This window comes from Archocentrus centrarchus, chromosome 5 (genome assembly GCF_007364275.1).
Source record: "Archocentrus centrarchus isolate MPI-CPG fArcCen1 chromosome 5, fArcCen1, whole genome shotgun sequence".
Classification (NCBI taxonomy): Eukaryota; Metazoa; Chordata; class Actinopteri; order Cichliformes; family Cichlidae; genus Archocentrus; species Archocentrus centrarchus.
Window position 1 is genome coordinate 10,157,696 of NC_044350.1, and position 19,980 is coordinate 10,177,675.

At 41.1% G+C, this 19,980-nt stretch overlaps 1 protein-coding gene across 1 annotated transcript in view; it reads left to right on the forward strand.

Annotated features, from left to right (window-relative positions):
- The window catches only part of magi1b (membrane associated guanylate kinase, WW and PDZ domain containing 1b), a 128,559-nt gene that overhangs the window by 98,126 nt on the left and 10,453 nt on the right, over window positions 1-19,980 (forward strand). Inside the window, 3 exon segments of the mRNA XM_030728863.1 lie at window positions 7,757-7,788; window positions 15,689-15,935; window positions 19,273-19,364. Of these exon segments, the coding sequence (XP_030584723.1) occupies window positions 7,757-7,788; window positions 15,689-15,935; window positions 19,273-19,364 (371 nt within the window).

Below are 19,980 nucleotides of genomic sequence, written 5' to 3' on the forward strand. Positions count from 1 at the left end.
TTTCTTTCGTCGATAAATAATTTAAGGTAACAAAATTGCTGACAATTTGTTTTCTCGTAACTCCTCAGCCAATTGATTCACTGAATGTTTGTTTTTGCACAATTTCTGATCACCTCGCCAGGTAATACTCACTGGACACATTTTTTTTTTTTATAGCTCATATGTGGCATGAAAGATAAGTAGACTTTTAGATTTTTCTTATGGGTGGATGAGTCAGTTTTAAGAAAAGGAACGAATACCTGGGTTCATTTTTCTACATTACAGCTTTATTGACCCCAGTGTGTGTGCCACTGTGTATTCCTTCCTCCCACACATTTCCCATCTTTCAGAGTCTTTAAAGGATGTTTAGGCTGCACATTTTTTTTTACATGCCACACTTGATCATTCGCTTGTCGTGTGCATTTCTTACATATATACTCATGGGAATATCATCTAAGGCTCTAGTCACTGTGTCTTAATTACTGTCCTGCTCACTCTCTCCTCACTGCTGTCTCAATCAGGATCACTCCACCAGTAGCAGCAGAGCACACTGGCCTCTAATTGAGGTCCTGATGTCAGCTTTGCTTATAACACACATACATCTTTTTCTTTGCCGTGCTCTCACTTATTCCTTCCAACCATGAAGCATCTCCACCACCCTGAGCAAACGCTGGTTGTGTGCATTCACGCACCCATTCACTCAGTGGGTCTCATGAACATGAACAGTCATGCATCCGATTATAGAGGCAGAAAGACTGGTTCAGCCTTAATTGGTGGAAATCCACCTCTCTTCTGCCCCCTCCATCCCTCCTTTTTCCATTTCTGTTCCCCCACTGGCAGTATGGAGATTCACACCTGCTCGCCCACATAAAGTTGGGAGCCGATCCCTGAGGACTAGCGCGTGAAGAAACGGACTCGTTAAAGCAGCTGTGTGCAACAGTGTGCCCCAACAGTGTGCCCCTCCCCTGCCTCTTCTCCCTCATTTAATAGAAGTGGAGGAAGAGCCATGCAAAGGGCCGGTGTCAAGGCACGTTAGCAGTGCTTCATAGGTTAAACAGCGGTTTTAGACATTTTGCACTCTGTCATGTACTTCCTATAAGTGCGCAGGAATGATTTATTACTTCAATCAGGTTTTGTAATCCATTGTGCTTTCATTTGTCTAATTACGCTGCTGTAATGGGCTCATTTTCCCCTGCCTGTCTTCTCCTGCCCCCACTGATACCCTGGCATAATTCATTTTGGCCCCTGATGTCTTGCCATTGCATAGATGCTTATTTCCATTACCCCACTCTTTATTGTCCATAGGGGTGCATACACCTGTTGTATAGCCGTTTGTCAGTGAAAACTTGTCTCGATGCAGTTTTTCTGAAACACAGTTTCATAGTGGCTCAGCAGCTCGTGTCATTAGTCAACTAAGGAACAAATTATACCTATTTGTCTCAGCACAGATATGGAGTTGCACTGTTTCATTTTTACCCGCTTGTAAATCCAGGCAGGTGCTGCAGTGAATGAATGCAAATAATGTGTGCTGGTCTGCAACAACTGATGTGCGGGAAGTGGAAGGATACATAAAGCTGGATGACAAGTTAAAGGAAAAACCGAGTTACATTAAGAGCCAGATTTACTGAGCAGGGGAGTAAAATGTCCTCTGGGTAATCTGTTAACATTGTGTAAATTTATAAATACAGACACAGCCAGTTCAGTTCAATAATAACTTATGCAATTTACTAATAGCAGCACAAATGAGCACGGCGTTGCAGACGAGCAGAGCCGATGAGGGTGTGAGTAATCGACTAACAGCGCAGACGCAGCTTGTTACTTGTAATCTGACAGCATAATGTGAGCGTAGGTTTAACGCACATTTCTCTCAGGAAACAGCTTGGCAGCACAGAACAAGGAGAGGCCGAAGAATGGTAGAACTGGAGGTGTTAATGGAGGAACCATTTCAGAAAAATACTTTAAATCCTGCTCATAAAAGGGACACCTCAACACTACTGTGGTCAAGCCTAATGCAGAGATGATGGTATTACCAGTGGAGCTGCCAAAATACAAGGGAGGCATATTTAGGCTGTCACTGAAAAGGACACTAGGCTCTTGTTTTTCAACCAATTTTAGCAATTGTGAAAATTAATTGTATTAATAATTAGAATAAAATAATGAAAATGGGAATTTGAATGTCATTAAGCTGAAGATTTCATCTATTTCTCACTTTTTTTTTTTTTGATATGGAGTCAGTCCATAAAACAATCAAGATTTTTTTTTTTTTTAAATAGCACTTTTCAATTCAAAGAGCTTCACAAATAAAAGATGTTACCAAAAAAATAACAAAATAAAGCAATGACTATTTATTCAAGAGAGTTTACTGAAGCCCTGCGTGATGTCCTGGAAACAAAAAGCAGGGAAAAAAAAAATAAAGGAAATAAAGGAAGAAGTTTTGATACAGCAGCTATTGCGTGACTTTTTCTAGTTTGAGGCTCCAGGCGTTCTTTGATTTCTTCCAGCAAATTAAAACAACGTGCCTTGGCAATTGATAATGGCACCTTCCTCTTGTATTCCAATTAAATTAACATTAGTGGAGAAAATTCTCTCCCTTCTGCTGTGCATGCTCCTGTCTCAGTGACGCCTCCTCCTAGGATCCACTGCAGCAGTTATGTTACTGTTTCTTGTTTTTAAGAATTAAATAACACCATGATTACCAGTAAGTTGACTCCCAGTAGCCACCAATACAGTGTATCAATTGATTCCCTCATTGGGTTTTTTGGTGGACAAAGCTGTGCAACAGGTGCTGCGTCACTCAGTGACCCTTCACGCTGTATGGACGAGTGCATCGTCATCCTGAAAGAAACCACTTACACCAGGGTAGAAAGGTTTAATTATAGGATAAAGGTAATCAGCTGGAACAATTTTGGATTGATTTGCTGTGAGCATTTCCTCTAAGGGACAAGGGACTTAAAAACATGCCAGCGAAATTCCCTGTAAGGCATAACAGAGCCCATGGATTCCCTTACCATAGGGGCAAGGCTTTAGGCTTTTTCTTTTATTAACTGGAGCTGCAGTGGATGAGGGGAGAAGAAAAGGAATGGTGGAGGGATGGATGTCAGAGGATCAGAGAGATGATGAAAGAGCAGTGTAGAAACCACCATGATGCTCTGCTCTCTGTCTTTTCCTCCACTTCATGACTCATCAATCATCAGTGACACAACAGTCCCTGCTTGGCAAACAGGCCCCCTGCTTCTCTTCTCTCAGTGTGAGATATGGACCCTTTTTCTCCTCCAATATAGCAAGCAGCCGGTCACAGGACTAAAACAGCACAGAGGTTTAAATTATTTCACGTGTCAAAGTATTTGATGAACCCCCGGTTGCCTCTAAAGTTACTTTCTTTATTTCCTTTGAATAAATTAGCAAAATACAAGACTTTAGATTAACTGCATGGCTCCTTGGAAAACTCTATTAGCATTCACTTACAAAGCATCCATAAAGTGGTGTTATAGTTTCAGCATCCACAAGTCCACTAGGCTTCACTTGCGTCCGATGTAAATTTCCTCAAGAGAAAGTGAATGCGAGGGTGCGTGCAAACATCCATATACCTGCCAACTTTTTGTGACCGTGCAGATTTGTTTGTGGAGACTTAACATTACACTGCACACTCCACACGCACCCCCAGACAACGGACTTCAAAGAAGTGTAACAGGAGTGACTATTCAGGACATGGCGTCTCTGGAAAGCCCGTGTCTGGATCCACAACAGAGTGTAATTGAAGCCTTAGTTTGCAGCTTGCAGGAGACTTGATGTACCCTTGAAGACACACAAAGTTTAAATGTGAGTTTTCCTTTGCGTTTTACTTTGACATGTAAGGAAAGTAAAGGAAGGTAAGCTTAAGCTTAAGGAAGGTAAGAAGGTAAAAACACAAAGTGGATCGTTGTCACAGTAGATGGCTCTTATTGGCATAATGGTGGGCAAGTGCAGAGACAGCTTGTAAGTGCCTCCTGTCAAAAAAAGCACTCCACGGATCTGTTTTCTTAAGGACACACACTGATAGGCAGGAATACAATTATGTGAAATTGCATAACCCACATAAACAACGCAGAGTTACTGGCATGCACATTCATAAGGCTCGTTTAGTGTCTCCAGTCTTCTACACACCCATTAGAAAGAGATAAACGCTGATGATGGCTCCCTGCACAGACTAAAGCAGGAAATCAATTCACTGTATGGGCAGGAAGCATTGTATTTTTTTGCCCACTTCACATTAAAAATTCTGCTGACTGAACGTTCCAGTGGCACCATAACGAACAGCATTGCAGTTCAGAAAAGCAATGATCGGGGGAGCAGCCTGCCCACCGGGTGCCCACGATTCACCTCTGCTCATTTTTGGCTTGCTGGAGGCTTGAGTTGGTGAATCATTGCTTGTTGCATGGCAGGGGCGAGGTGAGCCTTTCTCGCTCCCCGAACCCCTACCAATCTCCCATGTCTTCACACCTCCATAGCCATTGGGTGAGTCGTAAATCTCCAACATTGCACCATCTTTTGTTTCCATGACAATGCTCTGCAGATAATTTGCGCCGGGGTCTCCTCTGGGTGGATGTGTGCATTTGTGGGAGGAGGGGATTTCACCCGAGATTTAAAGCTATGGAAGGGAACACTCCCTGGTTCATCGTTTAATTAAAACAAAAGGAAAAAAAGACGATTACTGTTCTTGTACGGAGACCACTTATTAACCTTCCACTGTCATTTTCTTTAATTTTTAACTGTTCTCCTCGGTCATCTTTGCCGTTTAGCCACACTGGCACACTTAATTTCTCTGTTTACACACAGGCACACGTAGAAGACGCTCGGTCCAGCTCACTGTACTTTGCAGGACTGTCACATTCAGGATGCCGATGGACACAGTTGATATGAGCTTCTCACTCCTTCACTGTACAGCAGAGAGCAGCTCACCACAACAAGCGTTGCTTAGAGACCATCTGTCAGTTCCCCACGGTCACCAGGCACTGTCGCCACGGTGACAGATGGACCTGCCTGTTGGAAGCCATCACTCCTCACCGAGACCTAGTAGCACATACACACAGACACGCGCTGTGGACAGACAACATAATCTGCTTAGTAATAGCTTCCGTTTAGTAACTGCTGTGTTGCCAGGTTGATGCAACAGTTCCTATCTGTTGCAGGGTACTGTACTATGTGATCAGCATAAGGTGTATTTCTTCTTGTCAGACTGTACCCACCTCCAGTCCATTGTCTTTGGCATCTCATTTTGCTGGATGGATTTTGACTCAGTGTGTCAGTGCTTTCATACACTGAGTAACAGTTCTTACTTGAAACCGTGCTAGTTTTTGTCCAGAATTCATCAGAATGATAAACTCAGGGTGTCATCCCCCCCCCCATTCATTTTTTTAAATTTCCTTTGACAGTAAAGCAAAGTTGTTTTACATATAGCTTGACAAAATAACTATCTATCACAGTCCTCAAATTTACAGTAGCTTTCATTATTTTCCCTTCATGCTGTTCTGTTATCTTCGGTCATAAAAAAATATCCCCGTAGTTCAATTATTCGCTCTTACGAAAGTCTCCTGCCACACATTTTTAAAATTGGGTAAGCAGAGTAAAATGAGCAAAAGGCCCCACAGTGGGTCTGGCCCAATATTTGAGAGCTGGAGGCGCTGAGGATTTAGTTGAGCTCTCTTACTCAGGCTGTCAGTCTGCTGGCCAGGCCAACTCACCCACCTGTCTAAAACTGCTCTTTCCTCCTCCTTGTGTGTAATTAGGACTGGAGGTTGGTCCAAACATCCACAATCCCTTTTGATCTGAGAGCTACACACACACACACACACAGACACACAGATGTAATGTTGACCTTTGCACAGTTGTTTCTGTTGTTTTTAATTGTTTTAGGGTTGAAACTGATATTAGAGTGGAACATATAGATTCCAAGGCAAAATAGAAAATGTGCTGTACATTATGAAATTCTGAATTGACTCATTTCTGGTTTCTGAATCTGTCTGCCTGCAAAGCCGAGAGGCAGAGTGTGCTAAGAGACGCTGACAGGCAGCAGCAGATCAATTGCAGTGGATAGATGGAGGATAGTCAAACACTGTCCTGAGACCTTGACTGGCATCGTCCTTGGTCCAAAGAGAAAACCGGGGGATTCAATGGAATTATGTCCAGTATGCGGTTTTTTTTTTTTTTGTATTTTTTTATCAGATTGCCATGCACTTCTGAATGAGTGATTCCTATCGATTTGAAAAGGAGAGTAGCTGGGAGAGAAGGAAAAACTGCAGACGCAACACAGCTGAAGCTGTCAGTTGTGAATGAACCCAGATGTCTGAGAGATAAAGAAGACAAGTGCGCATGTGTATGTGTGTATGTAAGATCTTATCCGCTCAGCCTCCCTAAAGAATTGACACACAATAGTGGCCCATTTTCTTAGATGAAACACAGCTTACTCTCGTGCATGCTTTAACACATCCTTTGTACGTCAGAGATGTGTGTTTGGCCAGTACTCTACTTATTCTTGAATTGTAATGTTGTACAGGTAAATAAAACCACACATCTTGTATTTTCTCTCTTTTTTTTTCTTCACTCATTCACACGTTCTCATTTCCATTACTTCATACTACTGTTTATTTCATGCAGAGCTGAGGGAGGGAGTAATATGTTTAAGGAGCACGTTTACCTGGTTAGATCTGTGCTGTGTTGGTATTTCAGCAATCCGTCAGTCTTTTTTGTCTGTTTGTGCGCTTGTCAGTAATAATGATCTCGCTGCAATGATATTTTCTGGCCACGGCTCAATCAGGCAGAAGCGTGTCTGTCATACTTTAAGCACACCTTGATTTGTGTCAGGAAGCCTGCCTTTGTGAGCGCATGTGTAGCTGCATGGATGTTTACCAGCATGTGGGGGGGGGCGGGCGGCTGAGATGGAGCGTACAGAAGAAGAGAGAGGGAGGGTGATGATGCTGAGGGAAGAAAAGGGAGGGAGGACAGTGTGCAGTGAAGTAAGGGAAAGAGAGAGAGAGAGAGAGACCGGGGAAAAAAAAAGGAAAAGGCAGCAGGGAAGGGAGAGACTGGGAGGACGCGCCAACTGCCTATAGATGTTGGAGCCTTCGACAGCGGAGCGCGGCGCTCAGCGGACACAGGAAGATGGTCTCAGTAAGAGGGGAACTGACGGTTGCCTATAATTTAATGTTCAGTATCTTGGACTCCTTCTCCATGGGTAATGCTACGGCCAGGAACTCCAGAGCAAAGCTCGCTTTTCTCCTCTTTACTACCTTCTCATTATTCTCTGGCTTAGTTGCTTTCCAGGATTCTGTTTTTGCCTCTTAACTCTCACTTTCCTCCCTCAAGCACACGCTCACATGTGTGCACCTCAATTAGGTAGCCAGAGTCTAGTGAGTGCTGGGTTAGCCCTTGGGGCTGGCCGCACTCTTCTGCTGCACTAGTCAAGCCAAACGCTGGCCGCGGCAGTGATGCAGATAGATCGCGCTGCCTGTACCGCCACACCACCACCCCGCACCCCCCCCCCCCCCCCCCCACCCCCCCTCGAAACGTAAGCCGCGGATGGGCGAGCAAAGAAATTCAAGCACGGAAAGAGAGGAAAGGAGAGAGAAGGCGAAGAGAGCTAGATTTGCTCTGTTGTGACATTGTTGGGGAGTCTTTTTTCCTTTTTTTTTTTTTTCCCCTTTTTTTTTAATTTACCCTTTATTTTAATGTGGAATAAATGTTATAAATCCATTGGTAATATTTTCTCTCTTTTTTGTTTTTTTCCTCTCTGGCTAAACAGGAGTGGCACCTGCAAAGAAGAGCCCAAAACTGGTGAGTAGTTTATTATTTATTTTATATATATATATATATATATATATATATATATATATATATATATATATATATATATATATATATATATATATATAAAAATAAAATTTTCACATTCATCGACTTCTCCTCTGTCCTCTAACTACATGTGTGCACCTTTTTGAGGGATGGCTCAGTTTCATTGTCTCTTCCTTTCCTACCTCATCTGTAACCCCCCTCTGCTTTGCAACTTGTGTTGATGTTGTGGGTCCGTTTGTAGACATGGGATACTGTGGTGTGTGGGGGTGGATTCCTGTAGCTTCAGATCAGCCCCCCACCCCCGCACCCTGTTCTGACGGGGGATGGGACGAGGGGCTTTGATGCACTGATGATCACATCGCGCTGGGTGTAAAGTTTGCAGTGTGAGAGTTGAATGTATGATCACAGCTGAGAGATGGCTCCATTCTGTAATGTCTTTATTAAAAGAGAGACCCTGTAGACTGTGTATTACTGAAGATGTGTTTGCCAATATTGTTTTCCAGGATGTTTTTGAGGTGGACTCTACCGATGAAGATGACACTAGCGGGGTATGTGATGGTGTTTAAGAAATGAGGTGCTAAGATATTAGTGTTGGGTAGTTAATGGTATTTTCATAGCCGATAATGGAAATGCCAGATAAGCTACCACTCATAAAGTTGTATGAGGCTGTTTATGTGTGACACAATGAACTATTTATGATTGCTAATTCTGTAGTACATAAAGACAGTGAACCTGAGTCAGGCCTATTGGTGACTTAGCAGGATAGCACTAAACTTTGAAATTCCTTTTGGGTGCTGTACCGCCAGGGTAAATAAGAACAACAATCCATTTTTTATCAGCATACATTTCAAAAGTCACTCATTATGGTACTGGGATGCATAGAGCAAATGGCATGGGTAAGCCACACATCTGTGAAGGCACCACTAATGCTGAATGATAATGCAGTTTAAAGAGTAACACATGCCACCACCCAGATGATGCCTTTTAAAGGAAGCCTTTGCTTATTTCAGCAAGACAATACTAAGCCACATTCTGTGCAATTACACGAGTATGACTTTATAGTTAAGAGTCCAGGTGCTAAACTGGCCTGGCTGCAGTGTAGATCTTCCTTTCTGATATTAAGAAGAACCCCGTAGACTATGTCCGACAGACCGTGTGTGTTTGGCAATTTTGTTTTGCAGGATGATTTGAGCTGGATCTCCATACAGAAAATACACTAGGAGGGTATGTGATGTTGTTTGTAAGGTGGGCTTATGACTGTTACTACTGTAGTGCATCAGTGAACCTGAGTCAGGCCTGCTAGTGACTTATCAGGACAGAAATTTGGGATTCTTTTTGGATGCTGGATACTTCAGGCTAAGTAGGAAGTGAACCATTCATCTCAAAAGCCAGTTCTCATGGTGGTATTGGAGTATATCGTATGGTTAATCTACACATCTGTGAAAGCAGCTCTAATGGTGAATAATATATACAGAATTTTGGACCAACACATGCCACCATACTCATGATGCCTTTTAAAGGAAGCCCTTGCTTATTTGAGCAAGACCATAGAAAACTACATTCTGCACATGTTACATAAGCATGTCTGTGTAGTGAGAGTCCAGGTGCTAAACTGGCCTTGTTGCAGTTTAGAACTTTCATTTGGGCTTTATTAGAAGGACCCTGTAGAATAACATGCATTTGCCAATTTGTTTTGCAGGATGATTTTGAGCTGGATCCTCCATACAGAGATAACACTAGGAGGGTATGTGATGCTGTTTACATGGCGTGAAGGTTTCAGGAATAAGCTGCCAGTGATATTTGTGTTAATGCATAATGGTTTTTACTTTATTTACTGTTTGGTTGTGTGAGACTGTCTGTGTGCTGCAGAAAAACTAAATGGGTGTTAATTCTGTACTCCATGCTGGCAGTAAAACATAGCCAGGCCTGTTGGCAGCTCAGCAGGACAGAGTTGAGCTTTGAATTTTTGGATGTTCCATCCTTCAGGCTCAATAAGAGACTGACCATCTCGTTACAAGCACACAATTCAAAAGCCAGTGTTCGTGATGGTATTACTTTTTTTTTTTTTTGGTAGCGCAATACATGCTACTCTCCAGACAATGTCTTTTAAAAGGAGGCCTTGCTTATTTCAGCAAACCACATTCTGGACATATTACAAGAGCTTTTTGTTCTAATTTTGTTTCATTTTTATTTTTCAGGATAATTTTGCAATGGCTCCTCCAAACAGAGATTACAGAAGAAGGGTATGCAATGTAATTTAGAATTGCACTGAAAGTTTTTGAGAATGAGATGTAGTGATATTGGTGCTGGGTAGTTAATGGTGATGGTATTCTTATGCATGGATCCATTGGAGAGTCCAGGCGCTAAACAGGCTTTGTTACAGTTTAGAACTTTCCTCTAGATATTATGAAAGGTCCCTGCACAATGAACATATGCCAATTTTGTTTTGCAGGATGATTTTGAGCTGGATGCTCCATACAGAGATAACACTAGGAGGGTATGTGATGTCATTTAGAAGGGGTGAAGGTTTTAGGAATGAGCTGGTGTGATCTGGTGGTGGTTTTATAGTTCTTAGCTAATAAGAGAGGTGATGGATAAGCTGCCAGATAGAACTGTAATGCGTAAATGCGTAAGGTTGAACACTCCATCCTGTAATGTCTTTAATAGAGAGGGCACTGTAGACTGTAACTGGAAATGTGTTTGCCAATTTTGTTTTGCAGGATGATTTTGAGCAGGATGCTCCATACAGAGATAACACTAGGAGGGTATGTGATGCTGTTTACATGGCATGAAGGTTTTAGGAATGAACTCTTACGATATTGGTGGTGGGTTTATAGTAGTACTGGGATCTTTAAAAGATGTATAGGTAGTTTTCAATGATGACTGTATTAAAACAAAATGTTTAAAATACTGTTTAGCTGTTTATGTGACACAGCAAACCAATAACAGTTCAAAAGTCACTCATGATGATATATACATCTTAAAGAGGAACACATGCCTTTGCTTATTGCAGCAAGACAATGCTGAAATACCATATTACACAAATATGACTCTATAGTAAAGATTCCAGTTGTTAAATTGACTTGGTTGCAGTGTAGCTCCTTTTTTCTGGTATTATTAGGGCCTTGTAGACTGTCTAACAGACCGTGTGTTTGGCTATTTTGTTTTTCAGGATGATTTTGAACTGGATCCTCGTTACAGAGATAACACTAGGAGGGTAGGTGACGTTGTTTAGAACGGTGAAGATTTTAGGAATGAGCTGTTGTGCTGTTAAATAGGAAGGAACTATCCATCTTGCTATCAGCACACAGTTCAAATATTAGTTTTGGAGCTGTGAATGCCATGATATCAAACTAAAAGCTGCGCATATTACATAAGCATGGATACATTGCAAAGAGTCCGGGTGCTAAACAGGCTTTGCTACAATTTAGAGCTTTCCTCTAGATATTATAAAAGAGCCTTGCAGAATGAACGTGTGTTTGCCAATTTTGTTTTGCAGGATGATTTTGAGCTGAATCGTCCATACAGAGAGAACACTAGGAGGGTAGGTGACGACATTTAGAGGGGGGTGAAAGTAATTAAGAATGAGAAGTTGTGATATTGGTGGTGATGATTATGGAGTTCTTATAACGGATAAAGGTGATGAATAAGCTGCCTGTGATAACTGTGTTAATTCATAATGATTTAACTGTTTGGTTGTGTTAAACTGTATGTGTGCAACAGGGAAAAAACTATGCTAATTCTGTAGTACACAAAGGCAGTGAACCAGAGTCAGGCTTGTTGGTGGCTTAGCAGGATGGTGCTACACTTTGAAGTTCTTCTTGGACACCCCACCTCACCCCCGCGCACAGTTTAAAACCCAGTATCTGTGATGTATTGGGTTATAGTGAGATATATGCAAGTTTTAGAGTATACATGCAGCTATCCAGATAATTCCTTTTGAAGGAAGGGAACTGGCTTATTTCAACAAGATGATGCAAAACTGCACATTTTTTATTCATTTTTTCAACTTTATTTTGCAGGATGATTTTTCAATGGCACACAGAGATAACAGAAGACGGGTATGTGATGTCATTTAGACATTTAAACTTTTTGAATTACATGTTGTGATATTGGTGCTGTGTGGTAGATGAGATGAGTAAGATGACAGTGATCATGGGTTTAATGCAGGTTTAAGGTTTCAACACAATGGTTTTATGTAAGAGGCTATTTATGGGCAGCACAACAAACTAGTTATTACTCTTAATTCTGTAGTATATAAGGACAGTGACCCTGAGTTTAGCCTGCTGGTGGTTAAGGGGGCCCTACCTTTAGGCTAAATAAGATCGAAACCATGCATCTTATCAGCATACAGTTCAAGTTAGCATTCATGATGGTATTGGAGTGTGTTAGTGCACATTTATGAAGGAACCAGTAATGCTGAACAATGTATACCACCGTCCTTCCTTTTAAAGGAAGCCCTTGCTTATTTCAGCAAGACAATGCTAAACAACATTCTGCACATATTGCAAGAGTATGATTCTTTAGTAAAGAGCCCAGGTGCTAAATTTGTCTGCTTCCAGTGTAGATCTGGTATTAATAGAAACAATCTGTAGACTGTGTCTGACAGAACATGTTTGCTGCTTTATTTTTTGCAGGATGATTATGGGCTGGGTCCTACTTACAGAGAATATTCAAGGAGGGTATGTGATATTGTTTAAAACGTATGACGTTTTCGGAATGGGGTGTTGTGATGGTGGTGGTGGTTTGATCATTTTTAGCAGATAATATGGGTAATTGATAAGGTGCCAGTGATAATGGTATTAAAGCATAATATTTAGTGTACTGTTTGGTTGTATGAAGCTGTTTATGTGCAACAGATTAAACAAATTATGCCTGCTAATGCTGTAGTACTTCAGCATGATGATGTTATATTGCAAGTGTACAGTTCAAAAGCCAATGCTCCATTGTAAAAGAGTCCAAATGCTAAACTGGCCTGCCTGAAGTTTAAAACTTTCACCCAAAGATTATAAAAGGATTTTGTAGAGTGAATCTGCGTTTGCCAATTTTATTTTGCAGGATGATTTTGAGATGGATCCTCGATACAGAGATTATGGAAGGAGGGTATGTGATTTTTGATTACAGAGGGTGAAGGTTTTGGGAATACCTATTTGGATAATGGTGATGGGTCGCTAACAGTGATGGGATTCTTATAAGAAATAATAGAGGTGGTGGACAACATGCCAATGATAAATGTATTAATGCATAATGTTTTAATATGTTGTCTGTACAAGGCTGTTTGTGTGCTGCAGAAAAACTAATTCTCATGATTGTGTAATACATAAAGGCAGTGAACCAGACTCAGACCTGTGGTGGTTTAGCAGGACAGAGCTAAATTTAGGAATTCTTTTTAGATGCTTTGTCTTTAAGGCTTAATAAGAGAAGGACCATAAATCTTGTTGTAAGTGTTTGGTTTTAAAAGCCAGCATTTGTGCTGGTATCAGGGTACGATATAATATATACAGATTGTGGAGCAAAGATGCTTCCATCCATCCATCCATCCTCCTTTTAAAAGAAGGCTTTTCTTAATCAAGCAGTGCCTTAATCACGTTCTGCACATATTTCAGGAGCTTTTTGTATTCATTCTTTTTTTTTTAATTCTTTTTTTTTTTTCCAGGATGATTTTGCGATGGCTCCTCCATACAAAGATTACTCTAGAAGGGTATGTGATATCATTTAGATATACTGAAAGTTTTTTTGGGAATGAGGTCTTGTGATATTGGTGCTAGATAGATAATGGTGATGGAAGGATAATAGAGGTGATGGATAAGGTACCAATACTTTACTTGAACACGCACTAATAAACTATGGACTATTGCACAGTATGCATAGGTCTTGGAGCAGCGTTATGCTGTGATCCAGAACATTTTTATGGCAGGCCTTGCTTATTTCAGCAAAACATGCCAAACTACATTCTGTTCCTGATAACAGCATGGCTCCATAGTAAGAGTATGGCAGCCCAGATCTTGATGTAAGTAACCTATCAACTGTGACTGAGTGCAGTTTTGTGCTGCACAATGATTTTTGTGCAGCACATTCTGTGCAGCTAATTGTGTGATTTCAATTAGCTGGAGTGAAAATTGTTGGGAATGATGTGTGTTGATATTAATGCTGGATTGTAACAGCATTTCTGTAGCAGATAATAGAGGTGATGGGTATGCCGAGAATCAGAATGCCTGCTAAGCAGGACTGAGCTGAGGCTTAGGAAGCAGTGAGGATTTGCTTTCATTGCCCTACCTACCAATTCCTTTCACTTCCCATCTCCTTAATAAGTTATTATTAAGTCAGGCAAAACCAATGTATTAAACCACTCCCGGAGCACAGAGGGATGACACAATGACTGCAGAAGGTCAAATTCTAATAGGTTCATCAAGCATAAGAGATATGTTTGCATTTACAAGAGGAATAGGATTTGGACTTTATTTTTCATCAAACAGCAACATATAAAAAATAAAACTTGGTTGGCAAATGGAGGTGCCATTTTGTTTGATGGAATGAAAGTAACCAAAAACTAATGTTGTGGTCAGGGGAAAGTGTCAGTCCTCAGGTCTGACTTTAGCATCAAACGTGGCCTGCATTTCTGATTAATTGTATGACTGGATTGATTTTTAGTACACCACAAAACCCAGTGAGGTTACACATTTGCAACACCAGCACAGTAAGCATTCCAGCTGGAGCCACAGCCCTGACTTAATATTTGCCAAAGCATCAAGCTTATTTTATGTCTAACAAGTATGATGAATATAAACATGAATTGCAGAGGTGTAGGAGAGTGATTCAGGGAGTAATGAGTGTGAATTTATTGAAGACATGACTGCACTTTGAAGGCCAAACACTTTGATATTTGAGAACAGATGAACCACTTGCCTCCACCCCCTTCCTGGTATATTTTTGTCCTCCACGTCCAAAGTAATGTGTAGTCATGTGACATGAAGAGACTGAACTGCTGTCATTTTCACTTACTGTCTCAAAATATCGGCCTTTCTTTCTCGAGCTCTGCCTGTAACCCTTTCACTTCGCTGGTTTCTGTTTGAAATCTTCGCAGCAGTGGAAATTCTGCAGACTAATGGTGACGATGTGGTTGCAAAGAAAGATGCTGTGACAAGGATGACAAACAGGATCTTTACTCTTACTCGGAGCGGACTCATACTTGAGCTTAGGATTGTGTGTTTTACTCCACTCGAATCCTTGAACAGGTGCTTAAGTGCCCATGTTATTGAGGGGCGAGTGGCAATTTATAAGGAGTTTTACATTTCTGCCTTCACCAGTAAAGTCCTCTCTTCTTTTTAAGCCCCACGAGTGCTTTATTCACTGTGAATATCTCTCCATGTACAGCAGGGAATGCAGTTCCTTGTTAATACATTCCACTCTGTTAAACAAAAGGAATGGGCAATGCACCCTTGTAAGTTCCACAGTGTTTTCTCCCATAGCTGAATGACTTAATCATGAGAAACCATTGAGGTCCTTTTTTCTCCCTCTTTGTTAGCTAAAAGAATCCTCTGCATAAAACAGCTTGATTTATTCTTTTTGTTAAATAAGGTAGCAACACGACAATGGTTGACATCTATACTTTTAGAATCTGCTTCCTTTTACCCAAGGAGCAACCATCTTTAATCTTTTTGAACTCTAATTGTAAATTCTTCTGTATTCATAGCTCCACTGTCCTTGTTTCTCGTCTCACAAACCACAACCCAGATTCTTGTTTTCTATTCCGCTGTTGAGGATGCAATAACCTTTTTATGTTTTTGTCTCCACCTGTCAGTCATTTCTGAGTCCTGTGCTTCCATGCTCCTCTGCACACGATTTTAAATAGTCAAATAATATTGATCTACTTCTCCAACAGCAGTTGTCAAGGAAGGACAGTCAGAACAGCTCCCAGCATAGTGTTTCCAGCCACCGGAGCGCGCACACAGACTCGCCTGTGCACACGTCCTTGGCACCCAATCTCAGTGAGAGCAGCGCTCCCCCTCCACCCTCGCAGCCCTTGCCAGGACTCCCAACCCAGGACTCCCCAGGCGACGGGACCATCCAGAGAAAACCGGACCCCTTTAAGATTTGGGCCCAGTCCAGGAGCATGTATGAAAGTAGGCGTAAGTATATACATTTTTGGTGGCGGTTGGATGAGGGCTGCATGGGTGGTTGGCTCGGTGCGGACCCACGGTGTGGTTCAGGGGTACTGTTCATTTTGGCACCAGTTTTTTGCATGTAAGTAAGTGTGTCATATTTTCAACAGTGATCTTGTGTTATTTTACTCATGTTTTAGTCTGTGGTAAGGATTGTGGTCTTTCTTTGGTTCTCAGGTCATAAGTGGGCTTGCACTCAGCTATACATTTCCCAACTACACATACAGCACTATAGCTATATAGAATACATTTGGAAGATGTCTGGGGTATTGTTAAAATGTATTACATTATAGAAAAGTTGTTTAGTTTTTATCGTTGATGGCCAAAATGGGGACAAACCTGTCAGTATAATAATGCAACAGTTCAACACAACTATAATCAGCAGCCTCCAAAATGATGAAACTCTTGCATTAATCTCTCAGCAGTTTCAACAAAATCTGGATTTAGCTTTGTGTACCTAATAATAAATAATCAGCTGTAAATGAGCACTGCAAGCATGATAATAGAGTAAGCTAATTCACATAGAACAAATGATGTAAATGTGAAAGGAAACAGTGCTGATTGATGTCTGTACCCTAAATGTAGTTAGTGATGGTAGATGAATATCTTGGCTCATAAAGAAAACAGTTTTTTACATTTGTTTGTATATGGGCTGAACAGACAACATAAATTTTGCAGAATTATTCAAATGAAGCTTTTGGCTAGTGTGTACATTTATTTCAGTTTGGCAGAGCCAGGCAGGCATCTCCGGGTCTTTTTGCCAAGCTAAACTAATTGGCTTTGGCTTCACATTTAGGATTCAGGTATCAAGTGCTGTCACTTGAAGTCTGAAAAAGAAGTTGAATAATAGTATTTCCCAAAAGAGTGACCGTATTGGAACACGTCTGCACATGTACATATTCAGATTTTTATTGTAATTTTCAACATATTGAAAATAAACCTTCAATACGTTGATGATTGTGTCCTTTTAAAATTACTAGATGCCGCTTTCGTCCAGTGCCAGACAACAGCACCACTGACACACTTTTATTTTAGACTTCCCTTAAAAGGCACATGGTGTATAATTAGCACAATAGCGGAGTAGATGTTAGTGGATTGTAAACCTCTCCACCCCTCCTTGCCAAAGCAAAGGGGTTTGCTCCAATTATAAAGAATAACCATCATATTCAGTGTCAAGTTTGTTTTGTTTTTTTTTAGAGAAAGAAAGTAAAAGAACAGGGAAAAATAAGTCTGCAAGGGCTTGTTTTTCTTTCTTTTTCTTTTTTTTTAGCTGTTTCTTTTTTATCTAATCAGTTTTCCAGGTGTACTTGTCAATGATTTTCATTATTTAGATTATGAAGATTAATGTAAAACAAAGGGCTGAGTTGGCAGTAGTGCAGACACTTGTTGGAACACTGCCATAAATAGTTGAGAATACAATAGTGTTTGATTTGAAAACAGTAGAGATGGAGTGAAAGAAACCAAGGTCAGGGGGGTTATGTCTACATACTTGTCCCAATATGATGGAATCCAAATGGGGGATTTCTTTTAATTTTTTGGCTTGGCCAGTTCACTCTGCTGAATTATAAGACAAGCCTAAAGAATAATCAGGCGAGAATTGATTGAAACATTTAACTGGGATATAAAGAGAAATATCAGGATGGGAGATGATTCTGCGGTATAAGGAGGAACGCCCTGAACGGCACAGAGGAACAGCTGAGCTACACCAGCCGGTGTAAAACCTCCACTTCCTCACGCTTCATTGAGCTCTTCATAAAAATCCTTCAGTATCCACCCCACAGGGCTCAGGCCTTGGATAGGGCAGAGACATTTTTCTACGCAACATTCACTATAATGAAAACTTCTGCTGAGATCAAGGTCTTTAAACATACCATGCAGGAAGTGATTTCAATTTGTAGGAAGAAAACGTCCCCAAAACTCACACAACATTAACCTGCTGTAAATGAGGAGGAAGGTTACACGTGCTTTATTGGATTTCATTTTTTAATAATTTGGGGTTTTAACATGTCCCCATTTTTTTTTCTCGTCATCATTCATAGTTTTGAATAGGGCCATTTTTCTTTTGGAAATATTGATCCGTTCATGCCCAGTTACCTCACTGTGGGGATCACTTATGGCTCTATTAATGGGCAGGAGCAGTGTGTGCAGTTGACCTTCCAGAGTGCGGGTGCAGATTGCGACAGTTAGCCTTTGACTCTTCCTCCTCCAGTTCCTCCACAGTAACCCTGTGATAGATTGGAAGAGATAGCTGCACTCCACAGGGATTTTAACTGTTGACTGAAGGAACAGATTGGAAGCAGACTGCTTTATGCTTTCTGCCACCCCACCCTCTTAGTGGCTTTAGCGGCCTTGGCAGCAGCGGCTTCAGCTGGAGCAAAAGGAAATCTTTCCCTGAGATGTTTGTCAGCACACATAACACAGCTGCGCCCATAGAAATGCATGCACATATATGTATACGGGAACTCAAATCCATGTATTTAAAGCAAAGAAGCTCATATGTACAGTGGGATAAGGCCACACACGCGCACGCCGTCTCCTTCTTTGCCCAGGCTCTGAGCTTGCTTCAGTCTCCGCTGCTACATTAACCACGAGCTGTCAGTCGCTGCAGTGCAATGCCTCTTTTATAACAGCACCTTTCTAGTTACTAGCATATACACACAGTTCCCTTGTGGCTATGAGTGAACTGTGACTCGCCATGCTTAGGTGGTGGTGGTTGGGGGTGGGGGGGGGGTACACTCCAGCATAGGCAAAAGAAACGGTGCGATCCTTTTTGAATATGTTCATTGTGAGAAAATATTTCTAGGACTGTTACAAAAATCTACAAGAAAGTGAAACTATACTCAGAATGGATCAAAAGGGAATTATAGTCAGATAATTTCTAATTATGGGACCAATAGATGAGGGGGCACAGATTTTTTTTTTTTTTTCAGCCTGTCTTTTGAGTTTATTTTAGCTCTAAAACCACACTCCTCACCCAAAATAGATCGTTTTTTTCTTCTTTTTTTTTTATCTTTTGATGGCTCCTCTTTTCCCGCTGTCTTTGTGCAGCGTGCTACCATAGTGACAAAGCTTTGAACAAATATGATGACAGTATTTACATGCTGACATAAACAAACAGATATCTGATTGTCTGAGAATAGCAGGTGCATCCATTATACACTGTGGCTGACTGAATCTCTGACTGGGGGTATTAACCAAAGTGTCTAAAGGCATTCTAATACTGAATTCTGGTGCAGGCACAGGGATCCCAAAGGTCTGACTGTCAGTATGCGCATGCATTTATGGCAGCTTGTTGATTTCACAGTTCCAGACTTCCAGGAGCAGGACATTTTCCTGTGGAGGAAGGACACAGGGTTCGGTTTCAGGATCCTTGGAGGCAACGAGCCAGGAGAGCCTGTGAGTCTCAATCTTTTTCAATCTCACGGCTGAAATCTCTCCAGTTTGCTTTTCAATTTCCTCACTTTTCACCATATATCTCTAAGACATGTATAAACTGACAAGATTGTGTAGCTTGAATGATGAAAAGGATGCTATATTCCCAGCACTAGTGTGTGTGTGTGTGTTTGCGGGTGGGGTTGCATCTATAGGTTGTACTTTTTTTTCTGCTAATCTACCTCCTGTGTGTACTTTCATGCTTGTGTATTGGAATTCAACAATTTCATATGTGTGATTTCTGCAAGGGAGCTCTTCTTTGATCTGGCCAATGTAGCCTCAACCAGTTGCACAAAAAAATGAACAAAACTACACACATGCCATTCTTTTTTCTTTAGAGTCAGAGTTGTTTGCTCTTGTTTACACTAGCCTGCACTGCTTTTTTTTTTCCCTTTTGCTGAAGGAAAAAAAATAATGATTTACGAGCTTGGCTTGGGTTACTACTGTTACAGGCTTGAGAGAATAGTAAAGATTTAATGCTGAAGTTTAAATTGTAGCTGCACTGTGTGCCAAGTTTATGGCTGCTGAGAAAATCAGGGCATTTTTTTTATATGTCCTGCACTTTAATGTGATACTTTTT